Raw genomic sequence first — 25,072 nt, forward strand, 5'->3', positions numbered from 1 at the left:
CTTCTCCCTCTGCCTGTGTCTCTGCCTCTCTCTGTCATTCATAAATAAATAAAATCTTTTTAAAAAATCATAACAGCTATATTCTGTAATCAAAATGGAATGAAATTAGAATTTAGTTACGAAAAAATTAGGGAAATTCACAAATACATGGAAATTAACACAATCCAAAATAAGAGATCAAAGAAGAATGCACAATTCTTCATTATGATTAGCATATTACACAGAAAACTACTGCTTAAATAAGAGCTAAAACTTATTTTAAGAAAAACTCCTATTTTAAAAAAATCAAGTTTGTTTCTATACAAATTGCACTATAACAAGCTCAACAGATTAACAGAAAGGACAAAAGTACAGAATTTATAGCTAGAAAGAATTATAAAAGTCCCCTCATTTTGATATTGTAGCATTTTGTAACATGTATATCACTGAAATTAGTTATCCTCTGCCTAAGGTGGACTGATGCCAACCTAGGAAGTTTCCACTTAACTATTTTCATTTGAGATTCTAGGGAAACATATATACCACCTATCCTCTTCCTCCTAAAAAACTTCTGAATCACTTTTCCTATTTTAAGTATTTTTAAGAATTTGGTTAAGGGATTTGGTTTGGTTTTGCTGGCCTTGATATGGCACAAGGAATAAAATGTTTTGTTGTACTGGTATATTTGGGATGGGAAACTAAAGAGGAACAAACTGCTATCTGACGGCAAACCAGAACAGTGAGATTCTGCTAAAACCCAGCTTATCTTTTAGTTTCTATATATATAAATATGTACTTCCTTTAAAGAATGTAACAAAGCATTTGATGTTCAAAAGCACTGTATTTAAACCTTGTCCCACCAAATAACAGCCATAGGTCAAGCCTTGACAGAAGGTAATAGCTTTGTAATTGAGAATCACATTATGATCACTAAAATCACTGAAGTTAGGATGTCCCTACAAATTTAATTTTAAGACTTACTTCATTCATGACCTAATATCTTTAGGTAAAAAAAAAATTTCACAATTTAAACTTGAATCACAATTGACCCTTGAACAACACAGATTTGAACTGCATGGGTTCACGTATACAGATTTTTATTGGGTAAATACAACAGAGTACTATAAATGTATTTTCTCTTCCTCACGATTTTAACATCTTTTCTCTATCTTACTTTATTGTAAAAATACAGTATGTAATACATATAACATACAAAACATGTGTTAAATGACTGTTTATGTTATTGGTAAGGCTTCCAGTCAACAGATTACTAGCAGTTAACATTTTAGGGGGAATCAAGAATTTGTGTGGATTTTCAACTGCATAGGGGGTCAGCACCCCTAACCATCAACCCCATAGTTCAAAGGTCAACTGCACTGTAAAAGTTAGGGGAAGACTTAAACACAGAGAACTGGCAGTGGCCAAAGGAAAGGGGGGTTGGGAAGTCAAGCAAAATGGGTTTAGGCTTCAAATTATGGAATGAGTAAGTCACAAGGATGAAAGATCCAGCATAGGGAATATAGCCAATGATATTATAATAGCACTGTATGGTGACAGACTAGCTACACTTGCAAGCCTAGCATAAGGTATAGAGTTGACAAATCACTATACTAATGTACACTGGGAACTAATGTAACACTGTGTCAACTATACTTCAATTTTTTTTCTATTAAAAAAAGAGTCAACGCCAGTTCTGCCAAAATATAATAGCTTCATTCCTCCCAGACTGTTCCCCTCACAACTAAAAAGTCCTAGACATAACACAACAAACAAGTGTGAGGTGTCTGATAGGTGGAAAAAAGGCAGTAGAGTTCCTATAGACATCAGGACTTGAGGAATGACAAGGCAGTGAGGTCCCTAAGTTTCTTACTGCCTCTCATATTTCTGGGCCGAGGTGCTACTTCAGAAGCCCCCCAATCCAATACGACAGTCATAAAGAAATATAAGCTCTAAGAAAAGCCTTTTCCTCCTAACCAAAGGATTGAGAAAAGGATAGCTTACCAACAGAAACCTTTTCAGTAATACCCACCATATTCCAGCCAAAGACCAATAGAAGATCCACATAAACAAACATGTACACGTTGTGAACCCTCCATTTCAGTGGGGCCAAGCATGCAGCTTAATCTTCCGGAGTAGGGAGGAGGTGGTGTCAAACCAAATAGCTTTAGCAGGACAAAACAGGCAGTTCATCTTCTATTCTCCATACAGGGGTGCTCAATTTCCCTATTAGTATGAATGAAGCTAAATAGGAAGCTGATCTTTCAGGCCCAGCAGAAGGAGGGGGGTGGACTCCAATAACCCTGCTGGGTTAGTGGCAAGGCTAAATGAAGAGCTGATCTTCCATACCCAACACCCAGTGGAAACAAGTGGTGCTCAGATTCCCTCATTTAAAGTAATGTTAGCAGTATCAAAGGCAAGTTGGGCCACCTCCACCACCCAGCAGCAAAGAGACTTAACAAAGCTGTGTGAGACAGGATTAGCTACCACTATACTTCACCACTCTCACATGCACATGCATGTCTGGTGTCAACAGGAACCAGTGAGAAGCTGAACCTGCAGCCTACAGGAACCAGTGAGAAGCTGAACCTGCAGCCTCAAATGGCATCAACAAGACTGAACAAGGTGGGGAGTTGAAGCCAATCAGCATTCCACTCTCCCATCCCTGATGTCAGCAGGGACAAGTGGAGAGCTGAATCTCCATACCCACTCGGCAGTGAGACTAAATGAAGCCAAGCAAGACAACGTAGCTGACAATCCACTTCTCCCATTCTCTGGTGCCAGTGGTGCCCAGAGGGAGATGAGCTTCCACCACCCCCCACCTGGCATCAACTCAGGGACGTGGCACAAAGTAGAAAGCTTCTGCTCCACCCTGCATCATCAGAATGGTAAGAGCCCACCACTTCTCTCTTGCTGGGGAAGCATGTCCCATCAGGAAGCTGATCTTATACCTCTCACTCAGAGGCAACAAAGTAGTGTAAACTGGTGCCATCTTTTACCAAGAAGATGTCAGAAAATGTCAGTAAGGACAAGGGAAAAGCTGAACTTACATCCCATCAGTCTGCACCAAGACAGTACGACTTAGTGTTCTATTTTTGCTAGAATGGTTGTCTGTAGGGCCCAGTGAGAAGCTGAACACCTACCCTAGCCCTTGCACTACACCTAAACAAGGAGGCTGCCTATTTAAAAAGAAAAGAATAGGATCAAGAATTCTAATGACATTTAAAATGTCCAGGATACCACAGCCCGGGTGGCTCAGCGGTTTAGCACCACCTTCAGCCCAGGGCCTGATCCTGGAGACCCGGGATCAAGTCCCATGTCAGGCTCCCTTGCATTGGAGTCTGCTTCTCCCTCTGCCTGTGTCTCTGCATGCCTCTCTCTCTCTCTCAAATAAATAAATAAAATCATAAATAAATAAATAAAATGTCCAGGATACAATGAAAAATCATTCACTATGCCAAAAGCCAGAAAAGTATGATGTCAATAAGAAACAACAATCAACAAATCCAACACTGAGATGACCCAGGTTTTGAATGAATTATCTTGGATTTTAAATAGTCAACATAAAAAAATAAAAAATAAAAAATAAATAGTCAACATAAAATGCTTCAATGAGCAATTACAGCTGCTCTTGAAATAAATGAAAAAATGGAAAATCTCAGGGAAAAAAGCCTTTTACAGTATAAAAGTAAAAAATATAACAACCAAAATAACTCTGAATGAGCTCAGCAGTAGAATGCAAATAAGACAACAGAGTCAGTGAAAAGATCAATAGAATTTAGCTAACCTAAACAAGAAAGAAAATAGGCTGAAAAAGTACAGAGCTTCTGGTATATATGGGACAAAAACAATAGTTAAAGGTCTTTATCAAATTCCCAGAAGAGTGTGAGTTTGAAAAGCATCTGAAGATACAATGGATGAAAATTTCCAAAATTTGGTGAAACACATTAATCCACAGGTAGAAAAAGTTGAGTGAACCTTGAATAAAATAAAACTAAAGACGTCCACACCAAAATATATCATAATTAAACTCCTGAAGCCTAAAGACATTCTTAAAAGCAGAGAAAAATGATCCATTACTTATAGAGGAACATCAACTCAAATGACAGCAAATTTCTGATCTGAAACCATAGGGAACATAAGGAAATAGGCCAACATTTTTCACATACTGAAAGAAATGAACTGTATACTGTGAATTCTATATACAGCTAAAATACCTTTTAGGAATGAAGGGAAATAAAGATAATCCCAGAAAAATTAAGAGAATTTGATGCTTGCAAACCTACCCTAAAAGAATGGTTTGAAAAGTTCTCTAAAAGGAAATGAAAGCATTAGGCAGCTGGGACTTCAGAAAGGAAAAAGAACACTGGAATAGGTAAAATTAGGGCTAAGTATAATAGACTATGACACTACACTTGAGCTTCATAAATCCTATTTGCTGGTTGAAGCAAAATTTATCAGACCATCTCACGTGATGTTCAATGTTATATAGAGAAAGAAATTATATTTTAAAGTAGAGAGAGGAAAAGGACCTAAACAGAAATAAAGTTTCTGCACTACACTCAATGTAGTAAAATATCTATACCTGAAGACTATGATAATTTACATATGAATATTGTATACCTAGAGCAAGCAAGAAATCTATACAAAGAAATATACCTAGGGATGCCTTGTGGTGGCTCAGTGGTTGAGTGTCTGCCTTCAACTCAGGGTGTGATCCCAGGGTCCTGGGATCAAGCCCCGCATGGGCTCCCTGCTCAGCAGGGAGTCTGCTTTTCCCTCTGCCTATGTTTCTGCCTCTCTCTCTGTCTCTGTCTTGAATAAATTAAATTTAAAAAAAAGAAATATACCTAAAAATACAACAAATCAAGATAAAACCCAAATATATACCCAGATAACCCATAAGGAGATAATAAATAAGACATGAGAGGGGAGCGTGGGTGGCTCAGTTGAGCATCTGCCTTCAGCTCAGGTCATGATCCCAAGGTCCTAGGATCAAGCCCCTAATCACATCAGGCTCCCTGCTGAGCAGGGAAGTCTGCTATTCCCTCTCCCTCTGCCTGCCGCTCCCCCTGCTGGTTCATTCAATCAATCTTTCTCTCTCTCTCTCTAATAAATAAATAAAATCTAAAAAAAAAAAAGACATAAGAAACAGAGTGAACAAATAATAATAAATTAGCAGACTTATGCCCTAATATATCAGTAGTTACCCTAAGTGTAGCCTAAATACACCTATTTAAAAAGAGAAATTGTGGGGCACCTGGGTGGCTCAGCTGGTTAAGCGTCAGCCTTTGGCTCAGGTCATGGTCACAGGATCCTTGCATGGAGCCCACATGGGGCTCCTGGCTCCACAGGGAGTCTGCTTCTCCTTTTTTCTTTGTCACTCCCCCTGTTCATGTACACACGTGCACACACTCTCTCAAGTGAATATATAAAATCTTAAAAAATAAAAAAGAGGTTGAAAGAATATTTTAAATGATCTGACAATATGCTGTCCACAAAAAAAAAAAATCACTGTAAATGCAATGATAATAGGTAGATTTAAAGTAAAAGTTATGGAAAAAGACATATCATGTAAACATTCATTAAAAAAAATGGCTACATTACTATCAGATAAAGTGAACCTCAGAGCAAATAAAATTACCAGTAATTTTAGTAAGACAGACGTTACATAATGATAAAGGTTATCAACCCACCAGAAGATGTGACAATCTTAAATGTGTACACATCAAATGACAGAGCCTTGAGGTACAAAAAGCAAAAACTGATAAAAAGAAAATAGACTGGGGATCCCTGGGTGGCTCAGCAGTTTAGCACCTGCCTTCGGCCCAGGGCATGATCCTGGAGACCCAGGATCAAGTCCCATGTCGGGCTCCCTGCATGGAGCCTGCTTCTCCCTCTGCCTGTGTCTGTGCCCCTCTCTCTCTCTGTGTGTGTCTCATGAGTAAATAAATAAAATATTTTTAAAAAAGAAAACAGACAAAACCACAATTATAGGTGAAGACTTATCAACACATTTTAAGCAATTCATAGAACTGCTAGACACAAAATAAGTAACATAGAAGAACTGAATACAATCAACCAATAGGATCTAATTGTCATGCATACAACACTCCCAACAGCCGAATTCATTCTTCTCAAGCACCCATGAAACAGACACCAAGATAAACCATAACCTGGGTCATAAAACAGATGCCAACAAATATATAAGAGAATGGAAATTATACAGAGTAAATTCCCTAATCATAATGGACCCAAGCTAAAAATTACTAACAGAATGAAAACAGAGAAATCTCCAAATACTTAAAAACTGAACAACACACTACCAAATATTCCATGGATCAAAGAAGAAAGCTCAGAAGAAACCTAAAAATGCATAGAACTGAATGAAAATACAGTATGTATGAACATGGGGCACAGCTAAAGTAGTGAGGAAAGGTATATTTATAACACTGATTTTACATCAGAGAAAAAGAAGTCTCAAAAAGGGGCACCTGGGTGGCTCAGTTGGTTAAGCACCTGTCTTCAGCTCAGGTCATCATCCCAGGGTCCTAGGACTAAGCCTGGCATCTCACTCCTTGTTCAGCAGGAAGCCTGCTTTTCCTTCTGCCTACTGCTTCTCCTCCTAGTGCTCTATCAGATAAAAAATAAAATCTTAAAAAAAAAAAAAGTCTCAAATAAATAATCCAAAAAACATGAACAAGTATTTCACCAAAGAGGCTCTACAGATAGAAAATAGGGAACATAATGGATGTTCAACATCATTAGCCATGAGGGAAATGTAAATTTAAACCACAATAAACTATCACTATATACCTATTAGAATGTCATAAAAAATAGTAGTAACACTAAGTGCTGGCAAGGATACAATGAAACTGGAACACAGGTGGGGACTGCTGATGGAAATATAAAATGGTAGAGCTGCTCTAGAAAACAGTTTAAACAGTTTGGTGGGTTTTTTTTTTTAATTTTTTTTTTAATTTATTTATGATAGTCACACACAGAGAGAGAGAGAGAGAGAGGCAGAGACACAGGCAGAGGGAGAAGCAGGCTCTATGCACCGGGAGCCCGATGTGGGATTCGATCCCGGGTCTCCAGGATCGCGCCCTGGGCCAAAGGCAGGCGCTAAACCACTGTGCCACCCAGGGATCCCGTGGGGGTTTTTAAATAAAACTAAACATGCTACTATCAGCAACTGCACTCTTGGGTATTTATTTATCCCACAGAAAACTTATGTTCACAAAAACACCTGTACACAAATGGTCACAGCAGCTTTATTCGCAATAGCCAAAAACGAAAAATAACTCAATGTCCTTCCCAAGTAAATAAAGAAAATGTGGTAACATTAATACCATGGAGTACTACTCAGCAATAAAAAGGAACAAACTATTGATTCATACAACTTGGATTAATCTCCAGGGAATTCTGTTGAGTGAAAAAAGGCAATCCTAAAAGACACATACTGTATAATCCTATTTATATAACACCTTTCAAATGACAAAATTATAGAAATGAAGAACTGATCAGTAGTTGCCAGGGGTTAGGAATGGGAGTTGGGGGAGAGCGTGGCTATAAGCTAGCAACAAGACAGATACTTGTGATGGAACAGTTCTTTATCTTGATTATGTCAATGTCAATATTCTGGTCGTGATATTTATTGTATTATACTTTTTCAAGATGCTACCATTGGGAGAAACTGGTAAAGGGTACACTAGATCTATCATTTCTTACAACTTCACATCAATCTATAATTATCCCAAAATAAAGTCAACTTTTTAAAAAGCCAATAGAAAAGAATTTCCACTTAACAAAAATGTATTCGTAATATCCAATCTGTAATGTGATGTCCACTTTTGTAAGGACACCCAAGTCCAACAAGACAAAGCAAGAGCCAAAAAAAATCCACCAGGACCCATCAGTTACCTCTTTTCATAGAATCATGACTCTTTAAGGGTTGGGTAATCTTTACAGATAACATTAAAAGTTATCCTTTGATGTCTGAATGCTATCTATAACAACGTGGCCACGTAGTATCAATGAGCAAATTTAAACTTCAGTAGCAGAAGCCCACTTCATTTTATGTTTATCCTCTTTGAAAGACTGTTAAAACAAAAAGTTTCTCTTTAAGAAAATCCAATTCTCGGGGCACTTGGGTGGCTCAGTCGGTTAAGCATCCAACTCCAGCTCAGGTCATGATTCCAGGGTCCTGGGTTCGAGCCTGGCATCAGGGTCCCTGCTCAGCGGGGAGCCTGCTTCTCCCTCTCCCTCTGCTGCCCCCTCCCCCCATCAGTTGTGCTCTCTGGAGCACTTGCACATGCTTGCTTGCTCGCTGTCAAATAAATAAAATAAAATCTCTAAAAAAAACCTAAATCTATCTTTTTAACTGAGGTTTATAATAAAAACATAATCACACACACACAGCAAAATCAAACAATAAAAATCTACATTCAATAGATCACAAAATGCCCCACTAATGCCAAGTAATTCTTACTACTCTCAAGGAAATCACGGGGCTTTATTCATTTTTATAACACCCAAATAAATACCCAACACCTAATAGTACATAGTTATCAATGTAATTTTTTTTTTGAGAGTGAGCAAACAAGCATGAGCGGGGGCTTGGGGGGTGATGTGGGGGACACAGAGGAAGAGAGAGAATCTTAAACAGGCTCCATGCCCAGTGTGATCCTGAGATCATGACCTGAGCCAAAATCAAGAGTCAGACGCTTAACCGACTAAGCCACCCAGGCACCCCTTCAATGTGACTTTTCTTACCAATGCACATGAGAATTCATTTAGCCCTGTTATATGAATTCTTAGCAAACAGTCCCAGTGAGGACACCCATCTTCTAGAATTAGAAATACCGGATCTGATCTAAAATATTATAGCCCCAATTATAAGCAGCAGTTTGGAGAAGTCAAAACACTAACCATTAATAATAAATAAGACCAACTTTCCAATCAAAGACTAATTGAATGGTTAATCATACCAGATTGACAAAAACATACAACGCTCAGTTCTATTAAGTGCCTGCATTCATTTGGTTTCTGATGCTGAAGGCTTGAGGCTGAAATCAAAAGAAAATTACTATCTAAAACAAAGTTCCATTGTGCCTTCCTTCTGGGTCAAAATCTTAAAGAATTGGGTCAATTCTAAAAACTCAAATGAATAGTCACCTAGAATTCTGGTGCTAGTCACTGAAAGTTTTAATTCCCAGCCTTTCATCTAAGAGATGGTAAAACTGGGAACATATGAATTAAGCAACTTGACTAGAGAAGGCAGCAGACCCTAAAACTCAGGTCTTCAGTTTTCTAACACATTGTTCTTCCCAGTATATCATACAACCTCCCAACCAAACCAACATTTTGAGCACCCAGACTGAAGAAACAATACTAAAGCATATTAACTATGTTAACAGGGCATGTGCATACAGCTATTTTTCCAGTTAGAGCAATAAGTTCTCTAGAGATCTATCCATATTCTCTTCCCCTAGTAACCTTAAAATAACCAGTAGATAAGAATTTGAGAAAATATGTGGTCATAGAATACCACAAACTGTGTGGTAAAAATCCATGCCATCTAAGCCTAACCAACCCAGTGGTTCTAAAGCTTTCCTTTCTTCCCAGTATACTCCCATCATTAATACCTCTACCCCTCTATCCAAGAGTAAGTAAACTACACAAACTAAAAGTAATGGAGTCCACAGTTAGGCTTAAAAGGGGTCCATACACTCCCTGAAATCATATACAAAATGTATGCAGCTACACTGACCCAAAAGGGCTAAAGACCCCCAAGAAATAAAGTACTACTGTTCTAGTTCTAACACCAGTCACTCATAAATGAAAATAAAGATATTCTGCCATGAAGTAAGTTAACACACTAAGCCCTATGCTGTTTTCGACTAATCAAGAATGTAAGTTTACCTATTCTTCTTTTTCTATAATAAAAACAAGAATAAACCAAGGAAATGACTCACTCCTGCAAATACAATATTATGAAGTATAAACTGTGGCTACTTCTATAAACATTCAGGGAGTGAATTAAGTTAATAATCACAGAGCCTGATAGTCATACTAATAAAACCAATATGAAGGCAAAATTTGCCAATTATTCCAATTCACATTTCACAGCATATAAAATTAAGCAACTTAAGAAAACACACATGAACATACTTTCAATTAAGACTTTCACATGTTGGGACGCCTGAGTGGCTCAGCCGTTGAGCGTCTGTCTGCCTTTGACTCAGGGCGTGATCCTGAAGTCCCCGGATGGAGTCCCGCATCGGGCTCCCTGCATGGAGCCTGCTTCTCCTTATGCCTATGTCTCTGTCTCTCTATATCTCTGTATCTCTCGTGAATAAATAAGAATAAAAATCTTAAAAAAAAGAAGACTTACACATGTTGAAAATTCTCTACCCTCAATACCATGTATAAAGGGAGTAACAGAACCTCAAAATCAAAAGAATTAAAAAAAACCAAATCGATCCCCTCATCAACATCTCACTGAATGAGAGAACTCTCAAACCCAAGACAATTCAACATAGAAACTATTAACATTTTCATACAGCAAACAGTAAAATTAACAAAGTATTTTAATGACTGGTATACCTATGACCTCATCTGTGTGGGGGAGGAGGAGAATACAATGGAATATGCTTGTATATGTGTTGAAACATGAAGTTACCCAATATGTCTTTTATCAGTGGCTGCCTGATAAAAGGAACAAAATAACTGGGAGATGGTGTGGGAGGGGGATTTTCTTTTCACTGTTAACACCCTTCATAACTTTTAAATTTTGTAGTATACTATGCACAAGTATACATATTCAAAAAAACTATATGAAGCTATTTCAAAAGTCAAAGATAGGATCATGGCTGCAATTAGAATAATAGCAGTAAGAATGGAGAGAAACAGACTTGAAATTTAAGATGTAGAAATGACAACCTAGGCGAACTATTAGGACTTTATAAGCTAAGAAAAAGGAGTCAAGAATCACTCCAAGGTTTCTGGCAAAGGTAATGGTTAAGTGCCATTCATTAAGATATGAAATATCAAAGATGATGATAAATTCAGTTTGCATATGTTCAGTTTAAGGTGCCTTCAAGATGCCCAAGTAATCAAGTGGCAGTCAAGTTTATGTGCAAATTGGAGGCAGAGTGAGTAAAGAAAATCTAGAACAGAGTCTCCTTAGAAAGGAGACAGATGTGGTGAAAGAAAGAAAACCAAAGTAGTGAGATGTTAGGATTCTTTACCAGAGATTCCAAATCTGCCTCTATCTCCACCCCTCACTCCTAAACTACAGCCTTAGTTTAAACTTAACGGTCTTTCCCAAGATGATGATAACATGTATCTTGTACTGAGCACCTTCCATGCTAGGCCCAATGCCAAGCATTTTCTTTCCTAACACAAAATGCAACCAACCACCTGCCAGAAATCTATTACCACTTCCATTTTACAGATGAAAAAGCTGAGCCTCTGAAAGATGAAATAATCTGTCCAAGGATCACACATCTAGTAAGTGGCAGAAGCAGAATTCTACTCCTAAATCCATACATTGCTATCTAACCAACAATACTAGGATCCTTTCCCCTCTGCTTTATCTCACTGTAGCTAATAACATTCCCATAAAACCTACTTCTGGTTATGTCAATTCCCTCATTAGAGAGTTAAATTCAGTGACCTCCCAAAACCTCCTAGGGCCTGCCTATAGTGATATGGGCCTTCACATGCTCAGATACTTTCTCCTAATCCCACCGTGACACCCTCACCAACACTAGACTATTTCACAACTCCTCAAACACCATTTAACTTCATACCTCCAACTCTTTGCCCTTTCCTTCCTCTTGATAAACTTCTACTCATGCTGGATAACCAAGACCAAAGATTACATCTTTGTGGAGTTTCTCTCATCTACTTACTTCTCCAGTCAAAATTAACTGATCCAAGATGCTGGGATTTTTGTGTATTGCTTAAACTACCCATAATCAAAATTTTTTAATGTTTTATTGACTCCATCATTTGAGAGCTCATAACACTCTGCAGATATCTTGATTATTGTACTTACTACAACATATGATCACTCAGTCTTGCCATTTTTCTCCAAAGACTGCAGGGGCAGGGGCCAGGTCTTAGTTGTTGCCCAAGGACTTGGCACAGTGCCTCATCCACAGCAGGTCAGTAAATACGTAATAAGCAAGTAAAACCAAAAGCTTTTCTAGTTCTCATTCTGATACTTGAACTTCAAAAACTTAAAACACTTATTTTAACTAGTGTATCTTAAAAACAAATTTCCCCTAAATGTATAAATGACCCAGACTCAATCAACTAAGATTCACAAAGTTCTTAGGCAAAATTATCTCTTTTGCCACATATTGTGTAATATTCTATTATGGAATCCTTCCACAATATTAAAATACAAATTTACATATATCCAGCTAATTTTCTGTTTTCTACTAGTTTTCCAAAGAACTAATTCTTCCATACGTCAAAAAAATCAAGGCTCAAAAAATACTTGCTATTAAGAAATTATTTTTATATGTAGTAAGGGGGTTGTGCCTATGTTTCAGAGGCAAACCGATAACTATGGATTAAATGATGTGGTTGATGCCTGAGATTTCCTTCAAAATAATGGGGGTGAGGGGCAAAATATAGATGAAACAAGACTAATCATGAGTTGAAAACAGCTGAACTGGGTAATTATCAATGATGGCTGGTTGGTTGATTTTCTCTGCTTTTGAAAATACTGGAAACTTTCCCTAACAAACTTTTTTAAAGAAGAAAAGGGGGCAGCCCAGGTGGCTCAGCGGTTTAGCGCTGGCTTCAGCCCTGGGCCTAATCCTGGAGACTCGGGATCAAGTCCCACGTCAGGCTTCCTGCATGGAGCCTGCTTCTCCCTCTGCCTGTGTCTCTGCCTCTCTGCCCCTCTCTCTCTCTCTCTCTCTCATAAATAAATAAATAAAATATTTAAAAAATAAAAAAATAAAGAAGAAAAGGATCTTGGGACGCCTGGGGGGCTCAGCGGTTGAGCATCTGCCTTTGACTCAGGACCTGATTCTGGAGTCCTGGGATCGAGTTCCACATCTGGCTTCCTGCATGGAGCCTGCTTCTCCCTCTGCCTATGCCTCTGCCTCTCTCTCTGTGTCTTTCATGAATAAATAAATAAAATCTTTAAAAGAAAAAAGAAGAAAAGGATCTGATAAACAAAATGTAACAGATCCATAGCCTGAAAACAATCCATTATCTAAAAGGGTTTCTTCCATTGTTCTAAATTAGAATGTATTAGATGAATCATATAAACCTCTTAATTATAACAAAATCCAATCTTCTTCCTGAGAACAAACTTAACAACAGCATCTTTTATTTATTCTAACACAGACAAAATACTTCCACAGATCAAACTACAGAAAATACATTAACAGAATGGCAAGTTTTAGCAATGTAGAAAAGTAGAGAAAAGATAGAATAAAAGAAGAACTGGATTAAAAAACAACAACAAATAAAAGATAGTAGAAAAAAGTGGCAAACAGCCCACAAATTGGCTGAGAACCCTAAAACCATCCAAATAAGGCATTACTCCCAAACTTCCAGATTATAGTTCTTACTAGGTCCCAAATGCCAACCTGGACAAAAAGGGACCCAAAAGGAAAGTCATCAAAGAAACAGATGCTATAAAGTTTGAAATGAAGATTGCAGGGTTGCCTGGGAGGCTCAGTCAGTTAAATGTCCAATTCTTGATTTCAGCTCAGGGCATGATATCAGGGTCATGAGATTGGGCTGCATCCTGCTCCACATGCAGTATGGAGTCTGCCTGAGATTCTCTCTCCCTCTGCCCCTCCCCCTGCTTTCTCTCTGCCTCTCAATAAATAAATAAAATCTTAAAATTAAAAAAAGGAAGATTGTATAGTGACTTACCACAAAGCTACCTAAAAGGCAAAGAAATAGGACCTAATAGGGTAGGTACATCCCTTCATTCACCTCTAGCCTCACTTAAAGACCATCAAGCTCAAAAGTATCTCAACTTGACAAAGCCTTTACAGTTATCTCTACACAAACAGTCGAATAAAATCCATTTTTAATCAACCAAAATGTAATTCTGGTGTATTCACTATCAGGATGCCTACTGTATTATTTGTACAGTAATACATGTCTAAAGTAAAAAACAAAAAAACATAGCAGTACAGAAATCTATAATGTTTAAAATCTCCCCTCCTCCTCATCCCAGAGCGGTTTTGTACTCCAAGATGACATTTACTTATTGAGTATCCTTCCAAAACTTGGTCAAAGAACTTCTTAAATTGACCCATCCTTGAGTGATCCCAAGAAACCACACAAAGACAAATATTACTATAAAATGAGATCAGAGATCGAACAGAACACACAACAGATTATCCCTTCAACATCTGCTAAAAACTAAAATTTGACTTTAAATCATGTTTTCCTAAACAAAATTACAAGATTCCTTGCTAACAGCCAAATAAAGAAACACCACCTACAGGAAACACAAGAAATAGTCCTCATCCTATTAATAGTAGCCATTCTACTGAGGCCCAACCTAGGGCAGAATTTGAAACTCAATTTACAACTGCCCCAAGAGTAAATAACTGATAATGGGGATCCAAGAAAGCAAGTACTGTTTTGCAGAAGCCATCAATGCCTACCCACCTCCAGCACCAGGAATCCAGAGAAAAAAGGTCCAGTCCATAAAAGTACCCAGGCATGAGGAGCTAGCAGAAAGGGTCCTTTTTTTCCTGGGGTCTAGTGTTCAAAGTGTATAATCTGTTGAAACATGGAATAGGCTGTCTGTAAATTAAACTAGCCCAGACACCATTCTGAAATATCTCACAAATGTAAATACCACCCTCCATTAAACTCACAAGTATACTCTAAAAATTTAATCAAATAATCTAGTTTTAAATGTCTGAGAGAGAGTATGTTACATAATAAAAATTCTCATTAAATGTTTTCAAAAAATAAAATACATCAGAATATGGTGGGTCTCAGATGCTTAAACTAGCAACTATCAGTTAACTCTAATGACCTAAAATCCAGAGGCTGTTAACTTTTTAAATTCCCAAATCAGGAATACACAGTCCAAGAATAGTTAAATCTAACAATGAGAGACATGTGGACATGAGCCAGGATAGCATCCTGCAAAGGCGATGTTTCTCCTGCCTTTACTTCAGTCAGTCCTGGAATGTGTCAGGTAGCACAAGGGGTTTTGAATGTTAAGTTTTCCTCGGTGAAGTGAGTGATGATCAAGTTAATGTGGCTTGGCTAGAAATACTGTAAAGGCCCTCCACCTTTGCACAAACAGGGTTTAAGAACCCACAAACCCAGGATCCCAATACTCTACACAGTGTACGTGTACTCTAAGAGAGTCTCATTCAGCCCTGTGTTCTACTGCTCACCAGGTAATTCTGGGATAATGCCCACTGTCACTGACATCTTGCTACAGGTGCCTCCAATGCACCTTACCAGCAAGGTTCTTGTTAGACTACCTACAAAGACAAAGAGCTGGGACTTCACAAGCTTCCCAAACAGGTTCCTGTGACTGCTTTTGTGCCTGCTTGCTGCTAATCAAGGTTTCTATGGTTGGCCAAAAAACAAACAGGCAAAAAGCCATTCTAACTTGTTAAATTGACCTTTATCATAAAACTTTCAGGACACTTCACACTATTCTTTTACCACCGACATTCCTATGTTACATTATCCTTATACTTACCTCACTCCTCTTAAGGAGCTTAAGTTTTCAATGCAGGCAAGGGATATCTAAATTATCTTTACATTCCCTGCACAGAAGACTTGCATTTAATGTAGTCAATGTTTGTTGCTCTAATGTACCTTTAACAATATGCAAAACTGGGCAGCCCCGGTGGCACAGCGGTTTGGCACGACCTGCAACCCAGGGCGTGATCCTGGAGACCCTGGATTGAGTCCCACGTCGGGCTCTCTGCATGGAGCCTGCTTCTCCCTCTGCCTGTGTCTCTGCCTCTGTGTGTGTGTGTGTGTGTGTGTGTGTGTCTATGAATAAATAAATAAAGTCTTTAAAAAATATATGCAAAACTGATACGTGTAAAGCTTCAGTATGAGTACATAATACTATCAATTTTGCATTCATTAAATAAATTACATTAATTAACTAGTCTACAAATAAATATATGTGGGCCCTAAATAACCTAACCACCATTCCAATTCTTAGACAATCTGGTGGCGTTTTTGTAACATAAATTAGTTCTCTGGATACCACATTTCAAAAATATTATTAATAATGCACAATGTTATCAGTCATTAACGTCATTAATTTCAAAGAGCTCAAAGTATCACAATGAGTTTCAAAGTAAAAATAAACTTAACAAAAACCCTTTCAAATCTGCAAAAGAATACTGGTACTATACAAAATAAAAACTAAATGTTACATAATAAAGTCAGATTTCAATTTTTTTACTCCATAGCTAGCCAAGCACTGAACCTTCACTTTGGTTTAAAACAAGTGGCCCATCACTCCACCTTACCATCTAAGTCACAAAAACCCATCACTTGGGCAGTTTTTCTTAACCTAAAATATTTAGAGGTGGCAGTCAAATGTTCCCTGGTTATTTCAACTTGTAATTGATTCCACAGAAACAGCTATCCAGTGAAAAAGATGACCAAACTTAAATAGTACCTGTTTATATATTCCTACAGTTCTAATTTGTGCCCAGATACACAAACATTTCTGTGATCTCTTTCCATAGCTTTTATTACCAGGAATGTAGCAGAATTTTAGGAAATAATGTACTAATGGCATAAGACTTTATTGAGGTGAAGAATGACTATAATTATCTACGAAGGTAACCTTCCAAACTAGAAAATATTTTTTAAATATATCAAATTTAAGATCTAATTCTTAAACACAGGGCATGACATTATCCTGTGGTTACTTTTGCAACACAAACACTAAACCTTCTTTAGCACTAGAAATGAATATATCCTTTTATGTGCCTATAAACAAAAAAAGTAACATAATTTTACACATAATCTTCTAAATATTATAGTATAAATAAGCCACCTCTAGGACTGTCCTAATAATTCCCCCCTACCATCTACATGCAAGCAAATCAAATTTAGGAAAATATATGCTTTAATGGATTTTAAACTACTTCCATTACCAAAAAATTAAAAATGCCAATTTTAATACTAATTATCTCCTAGGAAAAAAGAACATTTTTAAATGTAAACAATCCATAACTACTTCTAGGCATTCTACATAATCTTTCTACTAAATAGAATCACAAAAAAATAGAAGTTCCAATAAAACAATATTCAGGACAAACTTAAAAATGATGTAAAGATACTTCAAAATGAACAACTATATACTTAGGCAATAGTTCCCTGACACATGTGAAGATTCCTCAGCCCTTTAGCATTATATTACTATAAATATACCTTATAGTATTACTCTATTTATTTTTCCTATATGTATGCTATATATTACTATATGATACTTTAATTCAAATCCTTTCCCAACTGATAACAAGATTAACCCAAAATATTTTCAAAAATGTACTAAAAGTCACCACAGTTCATTTGTTTAAATGTTTTATTTCTTAATACTTTTCAGTAACTCCACTGTAATTTAAACGTAAGAATCTTGAATCATTATATTACCAAAAGAGTAATGGTGAGCATTAATTTAAAGAGCAAAGTGGTCAAGATCATGCTGTATTTCACAAACTCTGATTAAGCAACCGCTTACTGTTTACAATCTTTTAAGGATATTTTAAAGAGGGGATCCCTGCGTGGCTCAGCAGTATAGCGCCTGCCTTCGGCCCAGGGTGTGATCCTAGAGTCCCGGGATCTAGTCCCACATCGGGCTCCCTGCATGGAGCCTGCTTCTCCCTCTGCCTGTGTCTCTGCCTCTGTCTCTCTCTGAGTCTCTCATGAATAAATAAATAAAATCTTAAAAAAAAAGATAAAGATATTACTACAAAAATAATATACCATATTATTAATTTATTTTCCTAATCCAAACCCCAAGCACTGTATATCAAATAGCGATCATACAAACAAAAAATCTTTTAAGGAGTCTAATACAAATGAATCTTACAAAAACAGAGACTAAGAGAAATCAGCAGTTTGGATTAAGTATTGTCACACCCGGAAAAAGAACATACAAGTTTAGAGGCAAGTAAAAGACACTTATTAAATGCTTAAAACTTTCCAAATCTTTTAAGTCAACAGTTATCTTTTTTTACATCTACAAATTTGAATTTTAAAACCTGAATGAAAATCCAATTTTATATATATATGAATAAAAGTGTTAAGAAACCTAGATATTACTACTTGTTTTCTTTTTTAAAAAACTTTTTTTTTTTTTTTTTATTCATGAGAGACAGACAGACATAGGCAGAGGGAGAAGCAGGCTCCACACAGGGAGCCTGATGTAGGACTCGATCCTGGGACTCCAGGATCATGCCCTGGGCCCAAGGCAGATGCTTAACCACTGAGCCACCCAGGCGTCCCTATATTACTACTTTTGAATCAGAAAGTTCTAGGAGGTGCAGACTAAATTTGTTGGGGGGTGAAAGACTGGCAGGACATAAATAGCAGCTAAGAAGAGAACTCTGGGAGTTATTGAATTCCATTACCTGCCTGCCCTAGGTAAGTAGCCTGAACCAACCCCAACAAAGAAAAGCCAACTCTTGTTTTCAGAACTCTCAGATAGTAAGAATTCTGAAACCAACATAGCTCAACATTACACACACACACACACACACAGGTCTGTTGTTCCCCAGGACTGTTCAAAAGATGGGTGAAACTAAATAATTTAATACTTCCAAAAGCAGGACCCCAGCTCATTCATTCTATTCAGAATCCAATTTGAACACAAGGTGCGAGGTTATATAATGTCAAGCTTTACATTACACATTTCGCTGGAAATGTTAAGGCTCACAAGAATTGCGTGAGGTTGCAAGCACATACTCTAGAATGTTTTACTGTTAAGGCTAATGAGTCTTGACCTAAATAGGTAGGACCTCAGAAGCACAAAGCCTGAGTAATAATTTTTTTCGTCAGCTCCATGAAATACTTAATTTATCAGATTATTTTATTAAGCTTAATTCTTCCCCAAAACACAATGAAGCTTTCCAAGTTTCTCATTTATAACATTACTGCATTCAAACATCAAGAAAGTAACACACATTTTCACAAAAATATTTGAAAATGTTGAGTTCTCTAAAATTCAAACACAATAATACATAACCGCAGGATTCAGTATTACAATCTGAAATCCAGTGTTAAGCACCATCCGCTGTGAATCTACTAAATAGGAGCATTCGGAGACATGAAATCATCAACCAGCATTTTACACATTATCTGCATAAAACATCAGATTTCATTTCTTCATTATCGTAAACCAAAAGCAATAGATTTGGCCAAACTTTTCCGAATGTGTTATCTTTGCAAGCAATTTTACCAACCCCCAATTAGGCTGGCAATAATCACTCTAAAATAAAGTGATGCTCCTTATATTTAAATATTTTATTTAATCTTTTGGAAAGACAACTTTGACAGTAATTATTTTTAATATTTTAAATACTCAGAAAAAATTAAGGTTTTAATTATTGATGCTTAAATCATTTCAGAGCTAGTCACTACTCATTTTTCCAGTGATAATTTTAATGAAACTAATTAATACCTACTTCGCCAAAGTTTAATTCAAGTTTTCTGTATCAGTCAAAGGCACTAGGCTTACTGAAAAGGCCAATTCGGTTTAGCTCTCTGGTCATTATTTGTGATTGAAACCCCTTACGCTTAGTTACTTTGAAATAAAAACAGAAGTTAATTACAGATAAAGAGGAATTAGTGACTCTTCCAAACCGAACTACAGACAAAAACTGAGGGCAACTAAGTTTAAAAAAAAAAAAATCAACTTAAGACTAAAATGCTTAGGCTTTAATCATTTCAAACTTCCTTCTCAATTCTAACAATAAGGCTAGGTGTCAAACGCAAAGCTACTGATTTCAGCTTGAAAAGAAAATGTCTAACGGATGCAACACCTATCGCACACACTCCAAGTTCCACGGCCTCAATTAAGAAAGCATACAAATATCATTTCAATCATATTTTGGTCAGGAGAGACAAACTGATGCAGACAGATCGAGACTCCACAGCCTTTGTTCAACAGCTTACGGATGGGCAACTAAATGTGCTACAGGTTGATAAGCATTTACCAAGCTTATGAATGCTGCTTCCAAGCTTGAGAAGGGTATAAGAATTCTACATGCTAATCATCTTGGACAATTTTTATTAAGCACCATCGAGCTACACTCCGAAGGAAGGGCCTATTCATCGCTACTATTTATTTCCATGTTTACCTCTCCTCCCTCCCCCCCAAACCCCCCCCTTCACTTTCTCCTCCCACCCTGTCCCGCCATCTTGGGCCGATAGGAGCAGCCATTACTTAACTAAATGACAGTGCCAACAACTTTCCACACAAATAAACAGAGAACACACCCCGAATCCCCCCCCCCTAGCCTTCCCGGTCAGACACACAGGAAACGAGACTCCAGGAAGAATACACATTCACAAATAACTGCCGGATTTCTATGGCAGAAAGACCCAAAAAGTAAACAAGTCACCTAACTTCAGGTAAAAGAGAGACCAGTAGAGATGCATGTCAACAGCCCAATGCAAACTCTTCACCGCCCTAAACTACATGCAACTTTCCCCTTCTGGGATCAGGGACACAGGAAAGCCCAAAACGTTTGGTTAACAGTAGACATTATGAAGAGCGTGCCTGAAGGAAAAGAATAAAAACCACGGGAGGCAAGTTAAGTCAGAAATTTGGGGAAATCTGCACACATTTACGATCCCTTGACAGTGATCAGGCACCTCGGACATCATCGCTCTACCTCCAAAACGCCGTAAAAAGAGAGGCGATTTTGTCGACCCAGTTGGGCTCGGGCCCCAAAGCTTGCTGCCTCTGTTCCTCTAGCTACAAGAAGAGAGAGCGATTTCGCAAGGGTACAAGCGAGGTATCTGGGGGTGGGGGAAGAGCAAAGGCAGGAAATAGTTTTCCGGAAGCCCCTCGGCCATCGTTCGTGGCCACAATGAGCGCCGGCCGGGCCGCGGGGCCCGGGGCGAGCCGGGCGCCGGCCGGAGAGATCGTGTCCGCGCTCCGGCCCGCGGGCTGCCTTACCTTGCCCAGTAGGGCCTTCGTCCTGGCGCCATCTTCATGAAACCTCACGAACCCGAATAGGCGGCTGTGGGGAGAGACACATGCGGCTCGTTAGAGCTCCGGGAACGCCACCGATCCACCCCTGCCCGAGCCCGAGGCCCCGGCGGCCGCTACGGCACGGAGAGCGCCAAGCCCGGGGTGCCCGCCCCGCCGCCGCCAGAGGCGAGCCGCGCTCGGGCCTCCCCGGAGAGCGGCGCCAGCCCGTCCGGAGCCGACCGGACGGGTGACGGCGGCCCGTACCTGTCCAGTCCGCCGAGCGCCTCCCTCTCCTCGGCTGTCAGGCTGGGGGACGCCTCCTCGCTCTCGCCGCTCGCTTTTCCCGCCGCCATTTTCTTTTCCTCATCACCGAAAGCGGCGGCGGCAGCGGCGGCGGTAGCGAGCGACACTCCGCAGGATTTCATGGAAACGCAGCGAATTCACAACTCCAACGCCGACACCCCCCCCCGGGCCGGGGCCCGCAACGACGTCCCCAATCTCCGCGCGGGACCGGCACACCAACTTTATCGCCACCTCCTCCTCCGCCGCGGGCGGCAGCGACGAAAAATCCCAACGCGGCGGCGGTGAAGGCGGCGGCGGCAGGGGCTGCGGAGCCCCCGGGTCGGCAGCGGCGGCGGCTCGGCTGTAGGGTCACATCGCGGGGGCGGGCGGGGGACAGCCACAGGCGGGGACGGCGGGAACGGCCGGAGCGCACGGGGCTGGGGGGCAAGGGGGGGATCCGTTGGAGACACAAACTTCCCCGGCACCAGCACAAAGTTGTTGTAATTGTGTCACACAGCGAACCCCACGCCGCCGCCGTGACCCCCCCCTCAGCGCCCGGCCAGCGCGGCCAATCGTCGCCGCCCGCTCGCCTCACGTGACCTTTGTTGACTCACGTCAGCCGTGGCTCCACTCAACTTGCTAGCTGCCGAGCCCCGCCCACCGAGGCCGCCACCGACGGGGAGCGGGACGCAGGCCAATTCTGGCCGGTGGTTGGCTGCTGGGCCCGTCTGTCGGGGGGGAAGGGTTGTCACCGAAAGGCAGCAGGCGGTTAGGTTGTGCTAGTTAAATACAGTGGGGCAGAGAATGGAGGGTCCGGGCCGTGTCACCTCGGGAGCCGCGGCGGGATGGGGGGGTGGGGGGCCGCGGGGGGAGGGGAGTGGTGGGGAAGGGCGAGGTCCGGCACCGCCCGCGGCGGGCGTGAGCAGTGAGCGAGGACGCCATGTACGGCCTTTGCCTTCCGGAGAGCTAGGTGGTGGGCCCAGACCACTGCCCCGGCAGTCCCGCGCTCCGGGGGTCCCGGGCCTCGCAGGGCCTGGTAAGGATCGCGTCGCCGGGAGGCGGCGCACGGCCTCTGACCTCCACCCTCCGAAGAAGGCGCACACTTTTGGCACCGCTGGAAATAATGGCCTCCGCGAGGAGCGCACTCCGGGGCGGCTGCTGCCCGGGCAGGGCGGCTTGGGCGCCGCCCTAGGCCAGGCCCGCGCTCCCCGCCCCGATCCCCTCACCCGCGCGGAAAGTGGGGAAAGGCCTCCTGACCCCCGGCCGGAGTGAATGAGGAGTCGCCCACGGGGTCTGGCTCGCCGATCACGGCTCCCCACCGCCGAAGGTCTGTTGGCGGCACTTCGGGGCCAAATTTTCGTGCTACCTGCGTTTTATCGGTAGTTCGTTATAGTATTGTAAGAAAATAGTAACAGTTGTTAAGCAGGACCTCCAGAATGTTGGTTTCGGTTTCTGTTGCTGATCTCGGGGTCCTTCATGGAAGAGTTGGGGCTGCTTGTGGACAGGTCTTAAGGAAGACACAGTTAAGATCCTCCCTCATCACAGCTTGCAGCCCAGAAAAGCTTTTTCTACCCCCACCCCCAACATGCCTTAGACAACAATAACACTTTCTTGTTCGGACCATACCTTAGATGTAAAAGTTACTAGTCTGGTTTTCAATCCAAAGTGTAATTGGGAGAAAAAGAAACCATGCTTTCGGTCCGTTACTCTTCAAAAGAAATTTAGTAAGGTATGTCTCATATAATGGATCTGTTACATGGCACATCTCCAGTGTTCAGAGATAGGAAAATAGCAATTAATGGACATACGGTAACAAGGTTTCCTTTATAAATGTGGACTCTTGTCTATAATTACATAGCCAATAGACAAGATACATTTAACTTGGATTTCAAAGTAGAAGGAAGACAATTCAGTGCTGACTCAGTAATCCTAGCAGTATTCAGTGAGAAGCTATAGAAATCCCAACTGATTTTGCACACAGATATGGTTTTAAATTGTTCCCCTGAGACCAGTAACTAAACTAACAAACTAGTTTCATATAGATTATATTTCATGTTTAATTACTTTCTCTGAAACACTTCTTCCATTCTTTTTTTTTTTTTTTTTTTTTATTAATGAAAGACACACACACAGAGAGAGGCAGAGACACAGGCAGGCAGAGGGAGAAGCAGGCTCCATGCAGGGAGCCTGACGTGGGATTCCATCCCGGGACTCCCGGATCACGCCCTGGGCCGAAGGCGGCGCTAAACCACTGAGCCACCCAGGGATCCCCCCATTTCTTACATTCTTTATGGTATTTATTCCATTTTATTTGGATGAGTATAGGAAGTGGAATGTCTTCTACAGCTAAATTCACACATGCATTGTTAACTTTATCAAAAACACGATCTTCAAAGCCTGGGAGATTTTGACACCAAGATTTTCCTTCCACACACACCCTTAGTTTTGCACAGATAAAATTCAGCCAGTATTTGGCCATCTTCCTGGAGTTGGCAGTTCTTGACTCAGGCCCTGAGGAATTATAAGGCTACCCACCTCAGGCCTCTCAAAACCTTTCCCACCACATAATCATCACTAGATAATAGCAGAATTGCATTGAGTGGATGCAATGGGTGGTGTTGGAGTCAGGTAGACTTAGATTCAGTTCCTTACTGCACAGGCTGTGTGACCTTGGGAAAATTACTTATCCTCTAAGCTGGAAGTACATGTCTCATACAACTACAGATATCCATCCTCCATTATGAAGCATGAAACAACTTTTATATAGTAACATCAATCTTAAAATCACTATGTAATTTTTTAAATCTAGAATAGTTTATAATTTGTCAAATAAATGTATATACAATAGGTATGAAGCCTCCAAGGTTTAGGTCCTCACTGGAGAGAGAAATGGTGAGATACCTGATTTTGTGATTATTCCTATGCAAAATGAATCTGAAAACCCATATGGAAAGCAGAGCAGTTGAGCCAGAGCATGAACTGTGAAATCCTACAAATCTAGGTTCAAATCCTAACTTGATAGCTGGATAACCCTACACAAGTTAGTCTAGTTTGAGCTTCAGTGCCCTCATCTGTGAAAAAATATATCCATTTTACAACATTATCTTGAATATTAAATGCTATAAGGTAGGTAAAGTGCTAGATACACAATATACATTCAAAGACCTCAAAACAAAGAAAGCTTGGAATTTCTAAAATCCTTTCTATGCTTTTGCATTCTGGGTTTTGGGTTTTTGTGTGTGTGTGTGTGTGTGTGTGTGTGTAAAGATTTTACTTATTTATTCAATGAGAGACACAAAGAGCGGCAGAGGGAGAAGCAGGCTCCCTGTGGGGAGCCCTATGCGCGACTCCATCCTCAGACCCCGGAATCACTGCCTGAGCCAAAGGCAGACACTCAACCACTGAGCCACCCAGGTGCCCCCACCTTCTGGGTTCTAAATGTATTGATCACCACTCTGCCAATCACTCACTCCTTATCCCTCCCAACCTCTCTATAAAACCAACATAATGGATGGCTCAGCAGTTGGGCTCTGCTTTTGGCTTAGGGTGTAATCCTGGAGTTCATGGATTGAGTCCCACATCCGGCTCCCTGAGGGGAGCCTGCTTCTCCCTCTGCCTATG

The 25,072-nt window shown here is 40.3% G+C and overlaps 1 protein-coding gene across 7 annotated transcripts in view; it reads right to left on the bottom strand.

Moving 5' to 3' along the window:
- KDM6A (lysine demethylase 6A) overlaps window positions 1-21,853 on the bottom strand; it is a 213,089-nt gene extending 191,236 nt beyond the window's left edge. For 3 of the 7 annotated variants that reach the window (XM_077888743.1, XM_077888744.1, XM_077888742.1), the window contains exons 1-2: window positions 21,434-21,851; window positions 21,155-21,218 (exon numbers count right to left, since the gene is read on the bottom strand). In XM_077888743.1, the coding sequence (XP_077744869.1) occupies window positions 21,155-21,218; window positions 21,434-21,594 (225 nt within the window). In that variant the 5' untranslated portion in view covers window positions 21,595-21,851. Of the gene's footprint in view, window positions 1-21,154; window positions 21,219-21,433 lie in introns of all 7 variants that reach the window. The other 4 variants (XM_077888746.1, XM_077888745.1, XM_077888741.1 and 1 more) reach the window with 3 other exon arrangements.
- Window positions 21,854-25,072: the final 3,219 nt, after the last annotated feature.

This window comes from Canis aureus, chromosome X, assembly GCF_053574225.1.
Source record: "Canis aureus isolate CA01 chromosome X, VMU_Caureus_v.1.0, whole genome shotgun sequence".
In the NCBI taxonomy this organism is placed as follows: domain Eukaryota; kingdom Metazoa; phylum Chordata; class Mammalia; order Carnivora; family Canidae; genus Canis; species Canis aureus.